Consider the following 25,577-nt stretch of genomic DNA (forward strand, 5'->3'; position numbering starts at 1 on the left):
TTATAAAAACTGAAACAATATTAAAATATTTTAAGTAAATTGTTCTATCGATAGCTAATTTATCGCTGGTTAGCCATCTCTAGCAATTGGTAAAACAGCTGACCGCTAATTTAGTTCGCGTCAGTGTGTGTGTGTGTGTGTGTTTGCGTGGGATATCGAAATTGTGTGTTTTGTGTGATTTTTAACATTTTTTTTAATTAGAGTTAAGTTTATAGTGATTTATAGCCATAGTACAGTCTGAACGAGACAAGAATGTATATGTAGAAGCGCGAGTACAGCAACAGTTTCGCGTGCGGTGAAGCATTTCATTCATCGATTTAAGTCGAAATCCAATCCTAATCTACTGGTAGCTGTCGTCTGGCCGTGTTTACCATTTACCATTGATAGAAAACCTAAGTTAGTGTGTCAAACGTTTCAGGACATGAGTGAAACGCCGGAGACCAGTAAAAAGCGTCAAAAGACGGTAAGTAAGTAAGAACAGAGCCGTGAAACGTGGCGGCAAAGGGAAGGTGGCCGTGGCCTCAAAACGAAGACAGGCAACCCATCAGCCACCTCTCAGTGTTTGTATAATTGTGTCAAGATGGAAAAGAACTGCAACTGACGTGGGTCTCGTTGCGTACAGTACAGTTAGATGTGGATGTGTGGGGCTGAGGTGGTTTCCTGATTGAACAGCTGCTGGGGCTGTTTGCTCCATTCTCTCCACATCCCATACATGGCATAGTGCTCACAATACTCCCATTTTTAGTGTATAACCAATTGTTTTGCCCCAAACAAAGCCCATCCTCGTATAACCTACTATTTGTAGAACATAAAGTCCTACAAACTTTGGTACTATTTAATACTTTTAGCACTCCACGAACGCCCCTTTCCTTTACCAAAGTAATCTTATCTCTGTTCTATGATGACCCAATTAGGGTTTGACCGACTACACCGACGCATCAAATTGGCACGATGTGTGTTTATATTTATGTGTGCAAACAGTTGATAAGAATTCAAAAGCAAGTTCCCCATCGTTACAGTCAGACTTGCAGATAAAATAGTATGCAAAAATTGTTGATGTAGCAGGAAACTTTGGCAGGGCAGGTGCAGCGGCACGTGGCGGCCCTCGTACATACATATGTATGTACATACATACATACATAAATGCGCTGTTAGCTGTTTTGAATTCACTGACTTTGTAATCGGGAATTGGAGTCTTCGCTCATAGAAGAAATCCTTTTAATTGTCGCTTAAAACATTACGGAATGTTGTTTTACGTTTGTCGCACATAACGAGAGGTTAATGCTCTTTTTATATGCAATTTATCTTATGCAACGCACAACTATTTCCTTACCAACAACTGGTTGGCGTTGCAAGTGTGTGTTACTCGTGTACTTTTGGCCAAAAACAGGTTCAGAAAGAAAGTCTCTCTGGCAAAGAAAAAACCAACTAAAGCCTGCCAAGTATAGGGTCTCGTCCCGCCCCATTCCATGCCAACTCTTGGGTGTTAGAGGAGGCGCTGGCGCTAATTCTGCTGTCTGGCTAACATCTTGTTAAACAGCGATCAGTAATCCATGTAGTTCGTTCCCTTGCTCGTTGGGTATTGCCTGCCTACTTCCTAGGCTCCATTCCATCCATGTTGAATAATTTGTTTGAAGTGTAATTGTTTAAATCATTAGTAAACGCATTACCCAACAACAAGACTTCAACGACAGTTGCTACAAAACAGCGTTGTGTAACGAAAATGTTAATTATCTTTCTTAACCCTCTGTCGAAAAGCAAAGTAAAACAATTAAGAGACACTCAAGATTAGATTAGTAAAGAAAAACTGAATAGTATTTATTAAACTTTAAAGATCAACTCTAAACATCTATCCATAAACAAGTTCTTGTACTTTAGTCATAGCCATAAGCTTAGACAGTGTGTGTAGCAGCTCTGCTCTCTGTTTTCTTTGCTGTAGACCCCTGGAATTTCAGTTGCAGTTTTGAGCTTCGGTGAGAAAGTTCAGCAGCTCTTTAGACCACGGAAGGCGCAACGGCAACGCCAACGGCAACTCTCACTTGCCAGCTTATCAGAGAGTATTATTCAGAGAGTACTCGGCTAGCTAGCTTTCTTTTCACCTGCCCCAAACAAAGTACGAGCGACGAGTATATTGTTTGTGGTGTGGTGTGGAAAATGTTTACCCAATGTGCCAATTCGCTTGGCCACTATAATAACAATAACATTCCGTGTGCCAGTTCCCCAGAGTGCTGCTTGCCTGCGAGCAATGAAAGAAAGCCCAGCGATGAGGTAAGATTATGCTGTGATGCTGTAGCGAATAAAAGTAAATACTAGAGCTTGAGAGAGGTAAAGGTAGCCATAGCACCCTTTTTCGCCAAGAACCGATCGGTACGATCTGCGTGTATAATGTGCATTCCCAGAACCCAAATAGTTATACAAAATTGTGAGCTAAACCAGATACGAAATTATAACAAACAGAAAGAGGAAAAGAAAGAGCAAACCCGAATAAAGGCAGCAAAAAGACTGTGTAAACATATGTCCCATTCCCCCCTCCCCCCTCGCATCTGGAGTCGGAGAATCCCAGTGATGCGTGCGTGGATGTTTCTCTCCCTCTCTTTCTCTCTCTTTCTCCGACAATCTTCTGCTGTTACCTTCAGCGGCAGATTGCGCCATATTTAACCCGTAAATATTATGGAAAACTTTCAGTTCGCTTTCAACGCTCGATCGTCGCGTTGTCTATGTCGGAGATCTTCAGTTTCAGTTCCATTTCCATACCATTGAGATCCACGACGACGACTTCGCGCTGCTATCAGTTGCTCAATGTAAAAACATTTGCGAATCGAAAATATAGTGAAGTGAAAAATTAAGCAAACAGCAAACAGCAATGCCGAATCCGCCCATTGGATTTTATCCCCATATCAAAAGAAGGGTAAGGAAGGAGGGGCAGATGGAATTGTGACAGACTGCCACACAATCTACCACCAGCCACATCTACTCATAATTTATAAGAAGTAAAGCATGCAGAAATGTGCAAGTATTCTACCGAATAGAAGCGCTGTGTTGTCAGTCGTATGCCAAACCTTCACCATAATTCATATCGAGATACCAGTCCTATCCGAGCGTATTCCATTCGTGATTCTGCCGACACAAGACACAAGCTGCGAAAAGGTCAACAAACTGCGTGATGGAGCAGCAGCAATAGCAAAGCTTTCAGATCGATCGCCCTAGGGTCAAAGCGCGAAGCAATTTGATGACTCTGCTTTTGGCTCAACCGGCAACAGCCCAAGGCACCGACACAGACGGCATCGCCATCTTGACATGAATATTAATTTATGATAATTTGGAAAGCTCAGCTCCGCGAATTCAACCAACCTTTGTTTTGTCTGTTTGTTTGTTTGCAGTGCCTCCAAGTGGCGACGAATGTGACCGAACAGAAGCATCATGTCACCCGCGAGACACGCGGCAAGAATTTGGGCCTGTGTCGCGGCTTTCGTGGATGCACCGTGTGGCTGACGGGTGAGTCCTTCCTTCCGGTCAGGTCAGGGAAGTAGAAGTCTAAGTTTTGATTACTTTCTGCAGGTCTCAGTGGCGCTGGCAAGACCTCGATTGCCTTTGAGCTGGAGGCGTACTTGGTGTCGCGTGGCATACCCGCCTATGGCCTGGATGGGGACAACATACGCACCGGTCTGAACAAGAATCTGGGCTTTACGCCCGCCGAGCGCGAGGAGAACATCCGCAGGGTGGGCGAGGTGGCAAAGCTGTTTGCAGACAGCGGTGTGGTCTCCATTTGCAGCTTCGTGTCGCCGTTCGCCGACGATCGGGAGATGGCGCGCAAGATACACAAGGATGCGGGATTAAAGTTTTACGAGATCTTCGTGGACACACCGCTGGACGTGTGCGAGACGCGCGACGTCAAGGGGCTGTACAAGAAGGCACGCGAGGGCGTCATTAAGGGCTTCACGGGCATCACGCAGGAGTACGAGCGGCCCCACAAGCCCGAACTGGTGGTCAGCACCCACGAGTGCACAGTGCAGGAGTCCACGCAGAAGCTGGTGACACTGCTCGAGCAGGAGGGCATCATTCCGAGGTCGTTGCGTGACGTGGATCTTCTGCCGGAGCTGTACCCCAGCGATTCCATTGCCAGCGATGCTCTGTGCCACGAGGCGGAGTCCCTGCAGGCGCTGCCAATCAGCACCGTGGAGCTGCAGTGGGTGCAGGTGCTGTCGGAGGGATGGGCCTATCCCCTGCGCGGATTTATGCGGGAGGACGAGTACCTGCAGACGCTGCACTTCAACACACTCCAGAGTGGAATGGACGGCTCCTATCGCGAAAACCATTCGGTGCCAATTGTGCTTAGCGCCACGACAGAGGACAAGGAGCGGCTGGACGGTGTGTCTGCCCTGACGCTGACGCATGAGGGTAAGCCAGTGGCCATTCTGCGCCGTCCAGAGTTCTACTACCAGCGCAAGGAGGAGCGTCTGGCCCGCCAGTTCGGCACCAGCAATCCCAACCATCCGTACAGCAAGCAGGTGCTCGAGTCCGGCGAGTATCTCGTGGGCGGCGATCTGGCCGTAATCGAACGCATCCGCTGGGATGATGGGCTCGACCAGTACCGTCTGACGCCGAACGAGCTGCGCCGCAAGTTCAAGGAGCTCAACGCCGATGCGATCTTCGCCTTTCAGCTGCGGAATCCCATTCACAACGGTCACGCTCTCCTCATGCAGGACACCAAGAGGCAGCTGCTCGAGCGGGGCTTCAAGCAGCCAGTCCTGCTGCTGCATCCATTAGGTGGCTGGACCAAGGACGATGATGTGCCCCTGGATGTACGCATGAGACAGCACCAGGCCGTCCTCGATGCCGGCGTCCTGCGGCGCGAGGACACTGTGCTGGCCATCTTTCCATCGCCCATGATGTACGCCGGCCCCACTGAGGTACAGTGGCATGCCAAGGCGCGCATGAATGCCGGCGCCAATTTCTACATAGTGGGCCGCGATCCAGCCGGCATGCCGCATCCAGATAAGGGTGCCTATCCCGACGGTAACCTCTACGATGCCACACATGGAGCGCGTGTATTGAAGATGGCCCAGGGTCTGGACAGCATGGAGGTGAGTAGCAAAAGCAACTGAAATGGAAACTATTTATATTTTCTGCTTTTTTTTTGTTCTCCAGATCCTGCCATTCCGCGTGGCCGCGTACGACAACAGTGCCAGCCGGATGGCTTTCTTTGAGCCACAGCGCAAGGACGAGTTCGAGTTTATATCGGGCACCAAGATGCGCACGCTGGCTAAGACCGGTGCCAGTCCACCCGTTGGCTTCATGGAGCCTGAAGCTTGGAAAATTCTGGCCACCTACTATCAGAACCTGCAACAGGCGTAACCCCCTGCCCGTCCATGTCCCCCATGGCCCACAATGTGCAATTTACCCTAGATATATTGCTATACCTCTATTCTTATACATATATAGGATATATATATTCCTATTTGATCACCCTAAATAATTTACTACTTTTGCACTCTTTTCCCAAATCCGAGCCCCGTGTCGTATGAATGTATGTTATTCCCCCCTCGTTCCTGCTCTTTAAATGTTCGTATCGTACAATCGTATTTGTATCTACTCTTAAGTTGTCCAATTCTCTGTTTAATATTAAGCAAAATGTCGCCGTTTTGTGGACTGTTTTTATAAATATTTAATTAATTCATTATTTAGGATGTGCATTTGATTACTGTTGTGATAGTAGCGTCAAACACTTCCAAAATGTATAAAGCATATATTGGAACTCGATTAACTGGATACTTTAGGGCAATTTTATTAAGCATCTTTTGGAAATAGCTAGAGCGTTTGAATTGAATTCATTCCTCCGTTTCATGGAGGCGAGCTGTTGTCAGACATCAGTAGTACTCGATATGCCTTTTTCCTATCGATAGTTCCATTGAGCGTTTTACAGCACTGGTTACCAGAATAACAAAAACTTCAGCCAATTTTACAATTTTATTGAAAAAAAATTGAAATAGTATAATTCAAGTACTAAAAACGTAGGTAAACCGATAAACAGCCATGGCGGAAGCCGCAGCATGCCAATTGCAGTACGAGAACAAGGAGGTAGGTACCAAACAGACTGCGTGTACGATTTCCAGCGCTCCATGTGCTCCATTGTTTATGGGATTATTTGGTGAATTGAATATGTCTGTGTGTTGTATGTTTTTAGAACTATGTATATTCTCTTGCTGCAAGCCGTCGTACGACTGGCTATCTACTAGGTGGTGGGCACGCAAATGAGTGACCACGCGGATTGACACAAGATATCACAGATGGCAAGGATGCCATAAATACACTGAATTTGATTACAGAAATTGTGAGTATATCAGCGTTACGCATCGATTATAATTGATGGGCAATCTTGTGTATGTTTACTTACTCCACAGTTTTCCAATGAAAAGGCTTCCAGCAAAGGGAATTCTCTGCGAGAATTCGGTGGAAATGCTTCTGGGCTACGATTGGACTCTGTCAAGCAGCAGAAGCTGAACCTCAGGTCCATGGCCAGGGTTAACGTAAGCGGATTCGCGAAAATATACACGGCGACTCGGCAATATCAAAGATTCTGAGAATGCGTCAACTGTAGGAGCTCCATGAGCTTGCCTTGACCTATGTGCCTGTGCCTGTCATAGATCTGGCCAAGATGGTAACTCAGACCAATAGCAACGAACCATATTTACAATAATTGTCGCACTGTAGTGTAGATATTGTAAAGCGATGCGCAGAGAAGGTAAGGTGTATATTGATTTTACCAGCAATTATCTTTTTACATGTTCCTGTTTGGTGTTTTTCAGAAAATCTAAACCCTTTTCGCCATCATGGAGCTGGAGGATGAGGATCGTACGCGTCTATGGCAGGTCTCCGATACATAGATGGCCAATACGGCCCGATTCACCAACATTGGCCCAACTTGGAGGTGTATGAAGAGTGAATGCCCGGCAATGCCACCTTCTTCCCGCAGACGAGCGACTCCTGCGCACAGGATTACAAGTTCTCCATCGAAGTGGCCGATTTCCAATCTGAGTTGAGACTATGTCGGACTAGGTTAAGTTAAGGTTAATCACGTTAAGTTTAGCATAACACAAATATCAACAAATTTTGTAAACATGGAATGGCGCAAGTTTTGTGTAACAATAAAAAGTATAGCATGCTTTCAGGATGCTACGATATTGTTTTCCAATATTTGTAGTATCTTTTGGGGGCTGGCATGATTCGCAAAAATGTTGCATACTTTCAAGCTGAACGGATCCCTATTACAAAATTGCGTAAAACAGCCACATCCTGCAGTCCTTGAGGTCCTTGATGGGTTCAAACGATACAGGAGACACTTCCGCTCAGAAAGGGGCGTGGCCTGTCCTGTTCCGACAGGACACGGCCGAGTTATAGCGGTGCAAAGATACTAGTTTAAAACATCCATAAATATCCATTATCCTGAATATCCTTGCATCCGAAAAGATTGTATTCGGACCGGGACATTGTCCCGATAACGAGGAGGTGTGGCATGTCCTGATCCGACAGGACACAGCCAAGCTATGCCGTTATAGGGATTACATTTAAAAACATCCTTAAAATGCCATTATCCTTAAAGTCCTTACATCCGAAAGGATTGAGAACGATAAAGGACATTCGCCTGATCACGAGGAGGTGTGGCATGTCCTGATCGGCCCCCAAATAGAGGAGAAAACAATAAAACAAAAATGTCCTGTTGTTGTTGTCAATTTATGTTGTTGTTGTTGTTGTACTACAAAAGATGTTTTGTTATTGTTGTACAACAAGAAAATGTTTGTTGTACAACAAACAACTTTTCAAATTGCTTCGCTCAAATGGCAATTTTCGAACCGAGTACTAGGCGAACATAAATCAGCAGAAGGTAGCTGGTTCTTATGTTTTTTACCGTGTCAAGAGCTGGCTGCTATGAAACTCGGCCGTTTTTTTTAAATCTCAAGTCATTAAAGGTATGCACCAAATCGTAGTTCCACAGAACGTTTTTTGTGATTTTCTCCTTAATTTGGGCCGATCAGGACATGCCACACCTCCTCGTAATCAGGCGAATGTCCTTTATCGTTTTCAATCCTTTTGGATGTAAGGACTTTAAGGATAATGGCATTTTAAGGATGTTTTTAAATGTAATCCCCATAACGATATAACTCGGCTGTTTCCTGTCGGATCAGGACATGCCACGCCTCTTTGTGAGCGGAAGTGCCTCCTGAATCGTTTGAACCCATTTAGGACCTCAAGGACAGCAGAATATGGATGTTTAACGCTATTTTGCAATAGACTTTTTATTGTTTTACAAAACTTTGGTCATTCCATGTATACAAAATTTGTTTATAGTTTTATTATGATAAACCTAGCCTGCTTAACCTAGGCTTAACCTAGTCCGATGTGTTCTCTCTCTCTGATTGGGAATCGGCCACTTCGATGGAGAACTCGTAGTCCTGATTGCATCCCAAAGATAAGTGGATCCTGCTTGCCTTTCTCGATCTTCGGATGGAAGAAGGTTGCATTGAAGGGCATTCTCTCTCCAGATGGACCACATAGTTGGCGAAGCGGGCCCCATAGGCCATCTGTGTATCGGAGACCTGCCAGAGACGCGTACGATTCTCATTCTCCAGCTCCATGATGCCGAAAAGGGTTTAGATTTTCTGAAAAACACCAAACAGGAACATGTAAAAAGATAATTGCTGGTAAAATCAATATACACCTTACCTTCTCTGCGCATCGCTTTACAATATCTACACTACAGTGCGACAATTATTGTAAATATGGTTCCTTGCTATTGGTCTGAGTTACCATCTTGGCCAGATCTATGACAGGCACAGGCACATAGGTCAAGGCAAGCTCATCGAGCTCCTACAGTTGACGCATCCTCAGAATCTTTGATATTGCCGAGTCGCCGTGTATATTTTCGCGAATCCGCTTACGTTAACCCTGGCCATGGACCTGAGGTTCAGCTTCTGCTGCTTGACAGAGTCCAATCGTAGCCCAGAAGCATTTCCACCGAATTCTCGCAGAGAATTCCCTTTGCTGGAAGCCTTTTCATTGGAAAACTGTGGAGTAAGTAAACATACACAAGATTGCCCATCAATTATAATCGATGCGTAACGCTGATATACTCACAATTTCTGTAATCAAATTCAGTGTATTTATGGCATCCTTGCCATCTGTGATATCTTCCCAGGGTGGCTAACGCACAGTGACCATGACACGCTTGTGTCATTCCGCGTGGTCACTCATTTGCGTGCCCACCGCCTTGTAGATAGCCAGTCGTACGACGGCTTGCAGCAAGAGAATATACATAGTTCTAAAAAGCATACAACAAACAGACATATTCATTTCACCAAATAATCCCATAAACAATGGAGCACACCGCATGGAGCGCTGGAAATCGTACATGCAGTCTGTTTGGTACCTACCTCCTTGTTCTCGTACTGCAATTGGCATGCTGCGGCTTCCACCATGATTGTTTATCGGTTTACCTACGTTTTTAATACTTGAATTATACTATTTCAATTGTTTTTCAATAAAATTGTAAAATTGGCTGAAGTTTTTGTTATTCTGGTAACCAGTGCAGTAAAACGCTCAATGGAACTATCGATAGTAAACAGGCATATCGAGTATTCAATTGATGTCTGACAACAGCTCGCCTTCATGAAACGGAGGTGTGTATTAAATTCAAACAACGCGCCAAAAAGAAGCTATTTTTGTTCCAGAAATGGACGTCGTGGGGCGCCTTTGTTAAAACGACCCGTTTGTTTGTACAACAACCACGGTTTTCGCACAGAAAATTACTTGGATGTCGCTTTATGAACGACCGGAGCAGCGATAGGATTGCATACATACAAATATACTTTTGCACATGATTTATTTGTTTGTATTTTTATAAAATTGTATACGTTTAATAATTAATATTAAAAGTAATTAATTAATACCGAATATGCATTTAGTTATCATTAAATTTCACAATATTTACTTCACTGCTCTGCTGCTGCTGCATCATTATCATCTCGTCGTATGCATCTACCGATCGAGACGACGACCTGTACGGTACGAGTAATTTCTCCATTTTCTGTTGCATATCTACTCTGCTCGGTTATGGTTTAATCATTGGAGCTAACGGGCTATTGACAGTCGAGTGTGGCTTGCGGCAGAAACAAAATAAATACAGTAAAAATAGCTACTACAAATAAAGCAGAATGAAATGTGTTTAAAGCCCAGGGGAAAATAATAAGAGAGGTAGCACCCGCGCACCACATTAGATACAACATTCTGATATCATCGCGTGGCAGTTAAGAGTAAGAGTATGAGCGAATATTAGTGGTGATAGAAAAAAGTGTGTTTGGGGGAGTTCATAGAGTTTTGTGCGTGTCTGAACATGCTGTATATTCCTAATAAAATGGCAAAGGATTGTCTGTAAGTATACATATACAATACACATAAAGTATGTGGCATTAATAAATTATAAAACAAACAATTGGATGAGCAGGCAAGGGACAAGAAACCTAAATTATATCCATACATTCACATACACACATACATGCATACGTATATACTTGCATTACAATTAATAATTTACAATCGAAAAATTATAGTTCCATTAAAATACTACTAAGCAAAAAAAACGTCTTAGAGAACGCGGGCGGGTTGGATTGGTTTGGATTGGCTGCTCTTCAACCTCTTCTCTCTTTTGTTTGTTTTTGTTTGTTTGTTTAGTTATATTTATGTATATTTCGCACACACACACTGTCGTCATATACTTTATTTAATAACTTGTTTCATAATGCAATTAATGTTTCTATTCCATTATCGCGCATATTCGGGGGAGAGGAGAGCAGGAGCTGGCTTTTGTTTTTTGGATGCATTTGTTGTATCAGTTATTCGGTGTCACGTGGGGATTATCGGAACTAAGAGGAGCTAAGAAAACTAACTCCCTCCACATACAGTGCAATCGTAATTGTTACCACCATTCCGCATCAGTATCAGTGCCGTCAGCCACATGTTGCAGCCACGTCAAAGCAGACTGCATCTGGACAGCCAACTGTCCTTTGTCCGACTGTCTAACGTTTTTAGCTGATGTCCGCCCTTTGGTGGGTTGTTTGCCTCCTGCACGGATAATAAACGACATTCGAATTATGATACATATTTATCTACATGTACATATATTGATGCACTCACCATTCGCTTTTCCGTTTTCGCCTTAATATCACTGGCTAGGGTGAGGAAAGCTTCTTCCACATTAATGCTGGCTTTCGCGGAGGTCTCCATGAATTTGATGCCATACTCGATGGCCAATTGCTCGCCACGCTCCTTTGAAACCTTCGAGTGAGAAGAGAGAGAGTAAAGTAAAGTAATTATCTTTTCCAATGGTTAAATGATTCAACCCGCATTCTCATTGATAAAGAAACCGCTTTGCGAATCTAACAATAGCCCAATAAGTCATTCACTTCCTTTCGTACCTGTCGCTTATCGTGCAATTCGCACTTGTTGCCCAGCAGCATTTTTTCGACATCGGCGGAGGCATTTTCTTCGATATTTCTGATCCAGTTTTTGATGTTCTCAAACGACTTTTCCTGGGTGATGTCATACACAAGCATAATGCCCATGGCACCTCTGTAGTATGCCGTGGTTATTGTGCGGAATCGCTCCTGGCCGGCAGTGTCCCTAAATAGATTAAGATATAGAGAGTGACATTATTGCTGATAAATGTTGCATTGATATATATTAAATGTTAATTACCATATTTGAAGTTTGATTTTCTTGTTATCCAATTCAATTGTTCTAATTTTAAAATCGATACCTTTGGGAGATACAAAAGAGAAGAGAGGGAGGAAGAGAGAGAGTAAATCACATGAGTAAATCGGAATACAAATTTGGCAAGCAGAACCTGAACCTGTTTGCAGAAAAACAAGCACCTATGAGAGATGATGACGTAGGGGACGTGCCGAAAGAGAAGACTCAAAGAGAAAGACGGCACGAGAATGTGGGTAAGAGTAAGAAGCGGGACAACGCGCAATTGAATAAAACAATGTCGTTAAGTAAATAGACCAAAAGTGGAAATTGGCGCAAGGGAAACGTGCCAAATACGAAAATAAACAGTTGGCGGCTGCCCCGCAAGTCGATTCCGCACAGCAATGCGAGTGGAATCCGGGAACTCTCGGGAATTGAAGTGAAGAAAAGGCAACGTATCACAGCGTATCATCAAGAGAAGACCTCATGATAAGAGCTTGAAAAGTGCAATGACTTTTGGTTGAGTCTTGGCTTAGGCACCCAATTTTTATGCGGGTGGGGGTGGGTGTGTACCAAATCTCGAGGCTGCGATAAGCTAAACAACAAAACACAAATGGGTCAGGTTCTCTTCCGTTCTGTTCAGAGATTCCTTTGTTGGAAATCCGTCCGCCCCTCCCCAAGTGTCCGTCCACACCTATCGGGGTACCACATAAAAACAATAATAATTATGACAAATACTCAAGCAAGCAAAGAAGAGCGTTCGATGTGAGTCATGGCACACCACGGTCTCGAGCTTGAGACGAGCGCTCAGCCAGCCAGCCACACATGAGTGTGAGTGTAGTGTGAGTGGAGTGAATGAGTGTGAGTTCAGACGAAGTCCGGCGGCGGCGTCATAATTAATTGAAAAGAGTATCCAACCAGATCCGATGATGTGTGCGGATTGTAATGTCTTGCAACGATCGATAGTGTGGGCTTAAAGGACGGCAGACATTCTCACCTATTGTGGATATAAAGGTGGTGTTGAACGCATCCTCGGAGAACCGAAACAATATGCAGGTTTTGCCCACTCCAGAGTCTCCGATTAGCAGCAATTTGAACAGATAGTCGTACGTCTTGGCCATTCTGATTCGTATGAGGGAAAAATCACAGTTGCGCTCTTATTTGTTACTCCTCCGGATGATGCCGATGCGGATGCTGATACTGATGATGGTGTACGCGTACGTCGCTGCTGCTGTTGCTGTGGCGGTGGTTGAAAATCAGTGGTTTTAGTTTCGCTTTATTGTGGACTAATAATGCTAATAATGTCTCTGCTGTCCATGCGTGCCAACAAAAAATTCCTAGACGTAACCAAACAGCAGACAAACACCAACAAACAAACACACGCAAGCAAAACACGGTTTCTGTTCGGTTCGGATCGGTTTTTCTTTTCAGCTCTGGTCTGGGTATCTCTGGGTGTGTGTTTGTGTGCGTTTGTGTTTTCGATGATTTCGAGCCGTGTCAAAAATGGCGACGTAGTTCAAATCATTTATTTCTTATATTGGCAATTGATGCGCGGTTATGCCAGTTGATAAATGGTGCGGGCATACACTGCACCGCCCAATATAGTTATGTGTGGTTGTTGGTGGGACGTACAAGTTTAGTTTAATTACTGCTTTCTAATTACGCCCGTACAAAAAATAATGTGGTGTTGGGTAACGGCCGACCGATAATCAGTGTTGCAGTGTGTCCGCGGAATTATCGATAAAATATACTGTGAGGTGCTTGAAAATATACCAAAATATACTTTTTCATTTTCAAAATATACCGTAAATATACCGAAGTCTTAAATCAGATTCCTCGATTTTGATGTTCTATTTGATATTACTAGCTTGCAAAGACTTTCACCACTGAAACAATAATTTAATCCGATTGATGAATCAATTTTGCTTATTAAAAATACTCTTTTTTATTGGATTGTATATCTAATGACCTTATATTTTACAAATTTGCTCTGCAATTTTTCATTCAAATCATCCCCTCTGGAAGCACGGGAGCTTTGTCTTCAGTATGTAAATGTATGTAAATTATTAACAGAGACACATGTACATATGTTACGTGATAACATTGAATAATTTGAAAAATTGTGCGCCAAACAAAAGAGAAAAAGAAATTCTATTTGATATTAGTAGCTAGTTAGGAGCGTCAGAGCTAAGAGTACAATTTTATTCGATTTATCAATCAAATATCCATAAGATTGCTCAGTTTTCAGGACTTCCTTTTCTTTTTGAATGTTTCAAAATTAAGTTTAAAACATTAAATTTGATAGAATGATTCTCCTATATACCGCAATGTTAAACGTAAGTGCATGGCATGTTAAATGTCTAATATTTATGTTAGGTGTGCCCCTTTCTTTTGTGGGTACCTGCCAGCTGTTCGGCCAGTGTTGCATAGACCCCGAATAGATCGAAACAAATAGTGCAAATAGCAAATAACATTGGACAGGACAGGTGAATTCCAGACAGATTCCAGACTCCAGGCCTTCTTCTCGCCGTTAATCAGTGTCACACACTTGAGCCTCAACTGCAACGGTCCACAAACAACGAAAACAAATGTGAAAAGTGAAGCCTGAGACGACGCAGCAGCAGCACCCCACCAATTGGCCGTCGTCGCACTCACACCACCCCCGCACATTACACTACTATGGGCACAAAGGAGTCTAAACATGCCTGCATCAGCTACGAGGATGCAGTCAAACGTGGTAAGGGAATAACCTTCAAAGCCTGTTCTATTGGATCCACACATTGACCTGCCCAGCACCCGCTGTCGGAGCTGGCGTCCACTTAAAATGGGTCACAACGACACGAATCGCGACGTCAGTTCTAGAAGCCCAAAAACAAAAACAATTATATAGCCCACCAACACAGGTGTAACTGCGCCTTATCGATTCTATTGTTGTGCTCCCATTCTACTTCCATGCTTGCTGCTGGTCCCTCGCTCACACCCTCACGTTCTCCATTCCCTCTCCCTTTTCGTCTTTTTCGGGATTTTCGCTATCTTTTTGCCATTTACTTGCATTTGTGTTTGCCATGCCTGTTCCGCATCTCTCTGTGGGGGTATTTGCGTCTCCGTCGACAGTGACGTTACAATAGAAAAGCTTAGCCATCCGCCGCCTTGGCAGTGGTCGCAGCACAAAGGGGGTGGGTGGTGGGGCGAGAAACGACAAAACAGAAACAGTTGACTAGCCAGCTATTGCAGTGCACGCTCTTCTTGTTCTGTTTTGCCGATGGGAGGCGGGAAGAGTACACGGCGGTTTCGGATAACTTGAAATTTTGCGGATAAATTATGAATGCTAATACTCTTACAGATGTTCCATTGAATACACTGAAGGACATACTTTCTGCATACACACATAGAGAAAACCCACTATCAACGTGTAATCTTTCCTAAGTTGTAGATTATTTTAGCCACGCGAATCTTTCGATCCAAAAACCACTCTACTACTCCCAATTGCCCCCTTTACTTTCCAGCAAGAGCAACAAATCAAAAGCAAAAAACACCCAAATGTTACTGATAAGACCCCCTCCCCCGTTTGGGTGCGTGTGTTTCTTATTAGACACAGCGACCGGTTGTTCGCTTTCAATAGAAGGCAGCAAGCAGAAGAAAGGGATAGCGAAGGGGTAGGGGTAAGAAAATGGAAATGGAAATGAATGCTTGCATGCAAGCCAGAAAACAGAGAACGTGAAGCAGAATTGCAGCTTTTCAATAAAATTCCGTTTCCGTGACGTCGCATTTCTTCTCTCGACTATTTTGCAGTTGCTAAAAATTATTCCGCATTGCATTTGCACGCCGCTCAATTTGCGGTTATCAATTGCGACGGCCGTCTGTTGAGTACTCACCGTTGCAAACACTCTCGCCTCGACCGGTTCAATACCTTAATACCGAGAACTGATTGCTCTCTTCCCCGCATTCTTATTCTCTTTGCCTAATCCCGATATATGGCATACGAGGCAGGCCAAACGAATACGTTAGGAATTAGGAATGAATAAAAGCATTAGCACTAGCATTTGTTCTACAGAGTATACAAACTTCGATGCGTTATGCATGTGGGCTTTCTACTTGTGCAGTATGTCGTTAAATATTTGGTCGGTAAACCGTTTTGAGTGACGATTTTTAGTCATCGCCGAAACTGTATGTGGGTCCAAGTGCAAGGAGAGCGGTAAGGAGAGGCTTAAGAGGCTGCATTCTATGTAACTGCTCCTGAAATCAACACTAAAATAAGATTCCCACAAATGAGGTTTTACAATCAGTCAATGTGATCTCCACTGACGTCGCAGTGCCGGCTCGTGGTGTGAAAAATCACTCATCAAAATTATACACGTATTTATTGTGGGGGCTCCCCTCTGATGGGATGGGATAAACCATCCATTAATTAATTCAACTCAGCAGCCATTACTCATTGATTTCCATTTGAAGTGAGCGATACGGAGCTGCGACGCCTGAAGGATGCCTTTAAGAAGTCGGCGGGCGTGGGTCGACTCTACCTCAGTCGCAATGCCTTCCAGCAGGATGTCCTGTGCGAGGGCGTGCCGCCGAAGATCACGGACATGCTCTATGGCGCCTGCGGTGGCACCCAACGCGGCATCTCCTTCAAAGATCTGCTCTGCGGACTGGTGCTGATCACTCGCGGCTCCCAGGAGGAGAAATCCAAGTGAGTCACAAGATAGGACACCGAGTGCCAGCGAATTTAACGCCCTATCTCGCCATAGATTCTTGTGGAACCTCTACTGCAACGACTCTGGCACGTACATCATCAAGTCGGACTATGTGCGCAACGTGAATCTGGCTCCGTTCGAGAGCGTCTCCTTGTTTGCGCAAAGCGAACGCGTCAATTTTGAACAGTTTCAGGACTGGATTGTGAAGCATCGCAATGCTACAGTTCTTTCCAAATGGCTACTCGCCGATAATTGCGTTAGTCTCACCTCAGAGCTAGAGACGCCAACATTCTATCAAAGCCTGGCCGGAGTCACACATTTAGAGGAAAAGGTAAGAGAGAGATTTGGCAACCTTGATCACAATTTGATTCATCTTTGGCTGTTCTTTGCAGGACATTGGCGATCTAGAAAAAGAGTTTTGGCGTTTGAAGAACACCTCACAGAATGGCCAAATCGATTTGCAGTTCCTTGGACCGCTGATCAGCCCACCCATACCAAAGAATGCACTGGCCGGACTCTTCAATGCCTTTGATGAGAATCGCGATGGTCACATCGACTTCAAGGAGCTGTGCTGTGGCGTAAGCGCCGCCTGTCGTGGTCCCGGTGTGGAAAGAACGCGCTGTAAGTACTGTCACTTTATGCTGCTGCTGCTGCTGCTGCTGCATTCATTTGCTCAAATTCCTCCCATTCTTCCATGCAGTCTGCTTTAAGATCTTCGATGTGGATCGTGATGGAGTGCTGAGCCATGAGGAGACCATGCAAATGATCAATGTGCTTCTGTTTGTGGCCAAGGAGAATCGCGACTCCCAGCAGTACAAGGAGCTCACTAGGCAGCATGTAATCAGCGATCTTCTTGAGTTTGGGCAGCGGAAGAGTCCGGATGGGGCACCCAGCAATGCCACGCGCGACAATGTCTCACTGACGGCCGAGGACTTTATGCTGTGGAACGTACAGTGCAACCTTCGGCTGATGCAGCCACTGCTGGACCTCATATTCGAGCTCTGCCATATCGTATTTGGCCTCTGGCCGCAATGCAAGCACATGGAGAACGATATCGTACGTGGCTGGCTGCGGCGCGAGGAGCGGCGTCCGTATCGCGTTGGACAGTTCTGGTATCTCATATCGCGCGACTGGTGGCTCAACTGGATGTCGTACACCCAGCACACGGCCCACACCTGCGACTACTGCAAGCGCACCGCCAGCCAGCGCAGTGCCGTCGATGAGGCACTCGTCTGTGACGAGAGCTTCAACACCAACAGCCTCGAACAGCACGACAGCTACTCGCTGGGCTCTGGCTCAGGCTCCGGCTCCGGCTCAGGGTCGGCAAGTAGCGGCATTTCGGCTGGACGCCACTGCGGTCCCATGCGTCCGGGAGCCATTGACAACAGCAATCTGATCACGGCCAATCCACACCGCAATGTGCGCACCCTCACCGGCGAGGGCGGCCACCTGAAGCGGGACACGCCCATCGTGCAAAGTCACGACTTTGAGCTGGTGCCCAAATCCCTGTGGAAGGCCCTGAATCGATGGTACGGCGACAACCTGCCATTGCCCCGTCAGGTGAGATTGAAAAATGTCAAATGGCAAACATTCGTAATCTCTCTGCTTCCTCGTAGGTTATTCAACCGCCCAACACGGATGTGGAGCTGGAGCTTTACCCTTTGAACCTGCGCATTCTGCTGCACCAGGCGCAGCCCTCTCAGACGAGTCTGGGCGGCGGGGCGGGAGGAACGGGATCGCAGCTGGGTAGCTGGGGTTCCACAGTGAGCGGCGGCTATGGGGTCCTGGCCTCGGGTGGTGGCTATGCAGCCATTGCGGCCAGCAACGTGCTGCAGCCCCCGAAGCGCTATCTGGCGTACACGGCGGCATTCAGTCGCCTGGCCACTGTGCGTCAGGTGGGGGAGTTCCTCTGCGAGCAGCTGCGCCTCAAGGCGGAGGACATACGGCTGTGGCATGTGCCGCAACTGGACAACGGTGCCATACTACTGGAGGAGGATGCCATGTGCCTGAAGGAGCTGTTCATTCGCGACAATGATCAGCTTTTGCTGGAGATACGCAACAAGGATCTGACCTGGCCAGAGGAGCTTGGCTCGCTGGCTAGTGCGCAGGGCGGCCTGGGCACCGGCGGTGCACCTGGCGACCGTCGACGCCTCACCCGCAGCTCCATCATGTCTGTGCACGCTCCGGGCGCCACGGGGCTGCACAATCTGGGCAACACCTGCTTCATGAACGCCGCGCTGCAAGTGCTCTTCAACACCCAGCCCCTGGCCCAGTACTTCCAGCGGGAGATGCACCGCTTCGAGCTGAATGCGGCCAACAAGCTGGGCACCCGAGGACAGCTGGCCATGCGCTACGCGGAGCTGCTCAAGGAGGTGTGGACGGCAACGACGCGTTCGGTGGCTCCACTGAAACTTCGCTTCTGTGTGAACAAGCATGCGCCACAGTTTGCCGGCGGGGGCCAGCACGACACACAGGAGCTGCTCGAGTGGCTGCTGGATGCCCTGCACGAGGACCTCAATCGGGTGATGGAGAAGCCGTACAGCGAGTTGAAGGACTCGAATGGACGCCCCGACAAGATCGTTGCTGCCGAGGCCTGGGCGCAACATCATGCCCGCAATCAGTCGATCATCATTGACCTCTTCTACGGCCAGCTAAAGTCCAAGGTTAGCTGTCTGGGCTGCGGCCACGAGTCGGTGCGCTTCGATCCGTTCAGCTTACTCAGTCTGCCGCTGCCCGTCGAAAATTATGTGTACTTGGAGGTGTTGGGTAAGGCAAAGACTCAGGAAATGGAAGACGCGAACTATAACTCCCTACTGTCTCTCCCCAGTTATCCTACTCGATGGGAGTGTTCCTATTAAGTACGGGCTGCGCTTGAACTCGGAGTGCAAGTATGGAGACCTGAAGCACAAGCTGGCCACACTCTGCCCGCTGCAGCCGAGCCTGATGCTGGTGTGCGAGCTGTGGAACTCGCAGATACGCCAGCTGGTGGGCGATGAGGAGAAGCTGCGCACGCAGACAGCCAAAGAGTTGTATGTCTATCAGCTGCCGGAGCAGAATAGCGTACGGACACGTTCGAATTCGGTGCTCAGCACGCATATCGAGCAGGGTCTGAAGGACATACAACGAACCTCTGGTAAACCATTGAGAGACACTCGCTGGCCAGCTAGAATCTTGAATATTTGTGCTCTCTATTGCAGCCTCTGCTCTTGCCACGACCCAGCAGGACTCGCTGTCTTCGTTGGGCACACTGCAAACCTCGAGCAAAGCTTTATGCAATGGATATGATCCGGAGGTGGACCAAATGCAGGAGGTGGCCAGATACATAAGCATCAATAGCAACAACAGCACTGGCAGCGGAAATGGAAATGGAAACAGTGGAAACAGTGGCCATGTGCACGAACTGCTGCCAGATGATGCCGGAAAGGTAAGCCGGTGCTTTGGAAAAAGAGAGTGCATGCCCCACAGCCTATTTTGCTTCAAGGTATGGCTTCTAAACTATAATTAACATATACACGTATTTAATATCTTTGATTTGCGCCAATCCCTACCTCCGGGTGGATACCCCCATTTCGAATCCTTACAATTCTGAACTTCTGAACATCATTTTTTGACCAGGAAACGCTCTCAATGAAATACAAATACAACAACAAAACCAAACAAACTATCGAGAGAGTCAGTCATCTTCTCTGACTCTGACTCTGACTCTGACTCCGACTCTGTCTCCGCCATCTGTTTCTTCATAGAATCAATATCATTTACACGATATTTACATACATGATCGAATCGAAATATATTAAATACAAATATGTTAAATGCCAAGTTGCCGCCTGTTGTCTGCCGCGCGTGGTTTGTGGGCTTCCTCTTTTAACGAAAACTACAACAAAAACAGCTCCCCTCACTCTCTCTCTCTCTCTCTCTCTACCTCTCGCTCTCTGTATATTCTCCTTATTCACTTCTTACTACTCTTGCACACTGTTACCAAACTCATTTGATTACAGTTATTGTTATATTTTCTACTACTAATCACATTTAATTTGCTGTTTTGGCCTCTCCATCTATCTCTCTCTCTCTCTCTCTGTAAATTATTGCTTAAACAAACACTTTGAATCCCCTTTGCGGATTGTTAATTGTTAACAAATTGGGTTTTGATTGAATTGAAATGTATTATGGCCATGGCCATGCATTCTCTGTAGTTCCCTACGATATCTAAAATCTAAACAAGTTGTAGTAGTCCTTTGTTGTATTTGATTATTGACTCCTCCCCCGTATCGTAAGCAATTTCCATCGAGTTATCAGAGTGGGAATTTTAATAGCACTCACCCAAACGCATTTCGACAGCTTCCTTCATAGATATTTTCCATCATTATTGTATATAGTAGATATGGATACCTATTGGTAGAGCATAAAATGATTTAGTTTTCCTTTGTAAACTTTTGTATCTTTTTAAATCACCCAACCCAAGCAGCACACAGTCTGTAAAACAGCCAATCTAGCTTAACAAATTCGATTAATTGATGTAGATTTTATGCAGGTTAGATTGGCAATTGAACTCCACTGTGCGCTGCCGCATTATCAACTATAAACTATCAACAATTGCCTTTTATTCACTCTCTGCCAATAACCCCAGCCAAACTGAATCCCCAGCTAAATGCAAAGCTAAAGTGTAACTTTAAAATTAAATTTAAATAACTATCAGTAATTGTTTGTATGTAGAATTTGAGTTGAGTTTGAGCGTTTATCCCCCATGCCCATAGAAAATGTTGTACCATATTTACGAGTAGCTTGAACCTTGGTTAATTGAAAGCTTTAAAGTCCTTCACACTCATACACACACCAACACACACACACAATAAACACCAACGAATTTTCGATTCATTCTAATGACAAATATTGGTACAGGAGTCGCTCATCCTGAGCTGCAGTCCGGAGAACACTTTCATGCACGGCACAGCCGCCACACAGCAGAAGCGAGTGTCTGCCGCGAAGCTGCTGCACACGGAGAGCAACACCAGTTCCATGTCGTACACGAATCAGTCGGGTGAGAATTCAATGGAGAGCTCCCTGACGGATCCCATGCCCATGGTGGAGCTGGCCATGGTTGCGGGTAGCAGTCGCCATGGCAGCGGAAGCGGCGATGATAATTCGTTTCGGACGACACCTAACGACTCCAGTGGCCACAGCACCGGGCATACGCTGGGTGCTGCCTCCAGCCTGGAGGAGGGTCACGATGTGGGGGACCAGCCCGATGCCGAGGAGGGGGAGGATATGGATATGGAGCTGCAGATAACAACCTCACAGCCGGAGACCAGCAGTGGCGTCTACTCGCGTCGCTCCTCGCAGCCCCACAGGGCGGGCAAGTATCTGGTGGCTGTCCACCGCAAGATCACGCGGCACGACAGCTACTTCCTCTCGTACCACAAGACGCGCCCCAGTCTGTTTGGTGTGCCCCTGCTCATCCCCAACTGCGACGGTGGCACCCACAAGGATCTGTATTGCGCTGTCTGGCTGCAGGTGAGCCGACTGCTCAGCCCCTTGCCAGCGACAACAGAGCAAGCGAATCATGCCGCCGATTGGTAAGCTTTTCTGACAAAATTCCCTGAAGAGTAAGCTACATTTTCCATGTCTCCTTCCTGCAGCGACGACAGCCTGGGCTACGATTTCCCATTCACGTTGCGTGCCGTTAAAGCAGATGGCCTCACCTGCGCCATCTGTCCATGGTCGAGCTTCTGTCGCGGCTGCGAGATACGCTGCAACAACGAATATGTGCTCCAGGGCGCGCTACCGCCCATCAATGCTGTGGGTGCCAGTAAGTGGATGCATCATGCTGTGTCTTGAATCTGGACTCATTCCATTCGTTGTCTTTGCAGGTAATACGCCGACACCAAAAATGAATGCCAAGTTCCCATCGCTACCAAATCTGGAGGTGAAACGGACACCCGAGTACACCGCTTCGTTGTCTTATACTCCAACAACAAAATACTTTGAAGACTTTACAATTGCCATCGACTGGGATCCGACCGCCCTGCATTTACGCTACCAAAGCACCTTGGAGCGTGTAAGTAGACACAGTCTGCCAGCAGTCAGTCTCTTTCTACCCAATCTAATCCTCATTTATTGTCCAGCTTTGGGTGGACCATGAGACCATTGCCATATGTCGGCGGGAGCAAGTGGAGCCCGTGGACCTAAATCATTGCCTGCGCGCGTTTACCTCCGAGGAGAAGCTGGAGCAGTGGTATTACTGCAGTCACTGCAAGGGCAAGAAGCCAGCTACCAAGAAGCTTCAGATCTGGAAACTGCCACCCATATTAGTGCGTTGAAAAGTGTTTCCCTTATTTATTGTATCATATCTCAATCAATGCTGTATCTGCCTACAGATTGTGCACTTGAAGCGCTTCAACTGTGTCAACGGCAAGTGGGTCAAGTCACAGAAGGTGGTTCATTTTCCGTTTGACGAATTCGATCCCACACCGTATCTGGCCTCAGTGCCGCAGGAGACGATATTGCGGCACAAGGAGCTGCTGGAACTGAAAGCGGACAGTGATAGTGTGACAAAGGCAATGCCAAGCAATCAAAGTGTCAGCGAACTGGACGAGATCCAGGACCAGGTGAATGAGGACCAAACAACAAACTCAGCTGCCACGCCGACGGCTACGACTTCAACGTCTACAGTGGGTACGGGAGCTACTGCAGCTACTGGGGCTGCTACGGGGAACATTTTACGCCAAAGCAAAACGATCAATTCAGTCAGACGACAGCGCCTCATCTCGACGAGTCTTACCAAGACGCCCATTGTGGATGGCGAATTCGAGGACTATCATCAGCATCGTCTTAAGCCAGATGTGGATGAGTTCGATCCCAAGTACAAGCTGTATGCTGTTGTGGTGAGTAGACACCTTTCTCCCTTCGTAGCACACTTGGAGCTGACCTCTCTCTTTTGTAGTCCCACTCTGGCATGCTGAACGGAGGCCACTACATTTCCTACGCATCGAATTCGTCTGGCTCCTGGTATTGTTACAATGACAGCTCCTGCCGCGAGATATCCCAGAAGCCTGTGATTGATCCAAGTGCCGCATATTTATTGTTTTACGAGCGCAAGGGTCTAAGCTATGAGCCGTATCTGCCCAACATTGAGGGTCGAGCGTTGCCCAATAATGCCTCTGGCCTGCCGCTCGATGTGGACGAGACCGAGGGCGAGCTAAAGAAGCTGTGTGCAATTTCCTAACTGATGCTGCATCCACCCGCCACCGCTGCTGCTGTTGCTACTGCTGTTGCTGCTGTGGTCTTTTTGGCTATGAAGGATCGAGCCACATTCTCTACCCCAGATTCTGTTACGCTCCATTGTGTTTTGTGTATGTTTTGTTATTTACTATTCTAAGCTCAATTCGATTGGCTGCTTTAGTTGTTTTGTTTAGCCTCTAATTAGTTGTAAGCCTACTTATACTACCACTTCATGGCCACCAATAATTATTTCCAGTTTAGCTTGTATATAAATACGTTTAGAGAGTGGGAAGCAGCATGCTTAAGAAACGTTTTTTGTTGCCAATATTATCAATATCTGATTTCTGTATGATCCCCACATATTTAGCTTGTTTCCGTGTGTTTTTTTTCGTGTTTGTTTCGTAATTGTATTAGGCCCATTAGTGCCAGTCAACGTGTAATTATTTGTAGGCCAGATTCTGTCTGGTTATTCCATTAACGAGTACTAGTAGATTGTAAATAAGAAACGGGAGTGAGGGACTGTGGAAAGCTTGATATTAAAATAATCATTTGGAACGGGTATGTCAGAGGAGGAAATGTTACGAATTTCTCAATCAGAAGAACCAGCAACCTGCAAACTATTATTGATTGTTACTCTACTCATATGTATTTAAATGTATTGATTGATTATCGGTTCATTCATTGGCTTTTTGTGTGTGGCAAATCGATTCGAATCGGTTCCAAAAAATTGCATAGTATTTTGCGCATGTGGCACAGGTCTGACTTGGATATGTCTCTAATCTAATAATGATTATGTATTTGATATTTACAAATTATATATGTATACACACACACACCCACAGATTTATATACATAGAATACAGAACTTAAATAGTTTATATTAAATATATATACACGAACATGATATATATATATTCAACAGAGAGAAATCTATGAATAAAACGAACTTTTATCGCTTGAATTAAAATTGGAGTTTTGGAGACGGACTGAGAGCGACAGAGAATGATCAGCAGCACCAGCATGGCTTGAATTTACCGCTTTGAATGCAGAATGGGAGAGACACTGAGAAAGCTTTGATGAGCTCTTCTTGGAGGAGCTTTCTGGCAGCATTGAAGCATAACTCTACATGTGTAGGAGCTTTTAATGTTGGCTGGTTTGTTGTTGGAGAATGAACAACACACAAAGTAGAGTACACAATTGGAATACATTCTATAAGACGTTTCTCTACCTATATTCCCACTTGAATCCTATACTATTCCAAACACAAAGTAATAGAGTGACAATCCCATACCCAAAACAAATGCAATACCCCAACAATCGTTGTTCTTTTGCAATGGAATTCAATACATTTATATATTGTATCTAGATTATGTTTGTGTAATTCACATAATAAATATGTAAGTGAATAAGCAGTAATTATTATACTTGTCGTAGATGAATCGTTAGCCGTTCCATTCCAATCCGTTTCGTTTCGTTCAGTGTCTGAAGAGCAACAGCAGGACTAACGGCATGTACAACGGTGTTCATCAAGTGTCAAAGATGTAGAAATTTTTAATATTTGTGTGAACGCGACGAGATTATCGTTATGAAGTTTTTGTTTTTCGTTTTCTTTTTGTTTCATTGCAAATGATTATGATAAATATTAATGTGTGTGCTCCGTGTGCTCCGCGTGTGGGTTTCGGTTTTCAAATTTAAATTCTTAGCTTGATTAAAATATATTTTGTAGTGGAATACGTGTGTATAAATCCTAGCATAGATTTTGAGGTGGAAGAGGAGGAGTCGTAGTTGTCTAGGAGCCAGAAGTATTCGATAGCTGTCCGGGGACCGAGAATTGTGGCCGAAAGTTGGCAAAGTTTCCAGCAGGACCGCCGGTGAATGCTGGCAGCGTTGTGCCCTGGAATCCACCCGGGAACTGGCCCATCAATTGAG

At 45.7% G+C, this 25,577-nt stretch overlaps 4 protein-coding genes and 2 long non-coding RNA genes across 13 annotated transcripts in view; 3 read left to right on the forward strand and 3 right to left on the reverse strand.

Annotated features, from left to right (window-relative positions):
- Positions 1-154: 154 nt before the first annotated feature.
- LOC117894402 (bifunctional 3'-phosphoadenosine 5'-phosphosulfate synthase) lies at positions 155-5,684 on the forward strand. Of its 3 annotated transcripts, none has more exons than XM_034801413.1 (4): positions 155-463; positions 3,381-3,495; positions 3,559-5,084; positions 5,149-5,684. In XM_034801413.1, the coding sequence occupies exons 1-4, from the start codon at positions 422-424 to the stop codon at positions 5,353-5,355; spliced, it is 1,890 nt and encodes a 629-aa protein (XP_034657304.1). In that variant the 5' UTR covers positions 155-421; the 3' UTR covers positions 5,356-5,684. The 3 variants fall into 3 exon arrangements, with proteins under 3 accessions (XP_034657304.1, XP_034657302.1, XP_034657303.1); XM_034801411.1 differs by lacking the exon at positions 155-463 and adding an exon at positions 2,061-2,268; XM_034801412.1 differs by lacking the exon at positions 155-463 and adding an exon at positions 2,709-2,908.
- A 135-nt stretch (positions 5,685-5,819) lies between these two features.
- LOC117894410 lies at positions 5,820-7,143 on the forward strand. Its single transcript, XR_004648874.1, has 4 exons — positions 5,820-6,078; positions 6,185-6,331; positions 6,402-6,742; positions 6,807-7,143. It is a non-coding gene; the product is annotated as an uncharacterized LOC117894410 (long non-coding RNA).
- A 1,176-nt stretch (positions 7,144-8,319) lies between these two features.
- Positions 8,320-9,578, reverse strand: LOC117894409. Of its 2 annotated transcripts, XR_004648873.1 has the most exons (5): positions 9,429-9,578; positions 9,133-9,316; positions 8,937-9,062; positions 8,722-8,881; positions 8,320-8,657 (listed from the first exon to the last, which is right to left on the reverse strand). It is a non-coding gene; the product is annotated as an uncharacterized LOC117894409 (long non-coding RNA). The 2 variants fall into 2 exon arrangements; XR_004648872.1 differs by having other exon boundaries at positions 8,722-9,062.
- An 888-nt stretch (positions 9,579-10,466) lies between these two features.
- On the reverse strand, positions 10,467-13,468 carry LOC117894408 (ras-related protein Rab-8A). The gene is made up of 6 exons (XM_034801419.1): positions 13,372-13,468; positions 12,737-12,976; positions 11,749-11,809; positions 11,469-11,673; positions 11,188-11,328; positions 10,467-11,115 (listed from the first exon to the last, which is right to left on the reverse strand). The coding sequence occupies exons 2-6, from the start codon at positions 12,858-12,860 to the stop codon at positions 11,023-11,025; spliced, it is 624 nt and encodes a 207-aa protein (XP_034657310.1). The 5' UTR covers positions 12,861-12,976; positions 13,372-13,468; the 3' UTR covers positions 10,467-11,022.
- Positions 13,469-14,182: 714 nt separating this feature from the next.
- Positions 14,183-24,554, forward strand: LOC117894397 (ubiquitin carboxyl-terminal hydrolase 32). Of its 2 annotated transcripts, none has more exons than XM_034801402.1 (14): positions 14,183-14,476; positions 16,192-16,426; positions 16,485-16,761; positions 16,823-17,051; positions 17,131-17,990; positions 18,047-19,196; positions 19,258-19,563; positions 19,628-19,911; positions 21,330-22,003; positions 22,067-22,236; positions 22,298-22,485; positions 22,553-22,738; positions 22,805-23,311; positions 23,371-24,554. In XM_034801402.1, the coding sequence occupies exons 1-14, from the start codon at positions 14,419-14,421 to the stop codon at positions 23,650-23,652; spliced, it is 5,406 nt and encodes a 1,801-aa protein (XP_034657293.1). In that variant the 5' UTR covers positions 14,183-14,418; the 3' UTR covers positions 23,653-24,554. The 2 variants fall into 2 exon arrangements, with proteins under 2 accessions (XP_034657293.1, XP_034657294.1); XM_034801403.1 differs by having other exon boundaries at positions 19,628-19,854.
- Positions 24,555-25,259: 705 nt separating this feature from the next.
- Positions 25,260-25,577, reverse strand: part of LOC117894396 (chromodomain-helicase-DNA-binding protein Mi-2 homolog) — a 28,466-nt gene continuing 28,148 nt past the window's right edge. For all 4 annotated transcript variants that reach the window (XM_034801401.1, XM_034801400.1, XM_034801399.1 and 1 more), the window contains exon 5: positions 25,260-25,577. In XM_034801401.1, coding sequence (XP_034657292.1) covers positions 25,438-25,577 — 140 coding nt within the window. In that variant the 3' untranslated portion in view covers positions 25,260-25,437.

The sequence above is a fragment of the Drosophila subobscura genome, chromosome J, assembly GCF_008121235.1.
Source record: "Drosophila subobscura isolate 14011-0131.10 chromosome J, UCBerk_Dsub_1.0, whole genome shotgun sequence".
Classification (NCBI taxonomy): domain Eukaryota; kingdom Metazoa; phylum Arthropoda; class Insecta; order Diptera; family Drosophilidae; genus Drosophila; species Drosophila subobscura.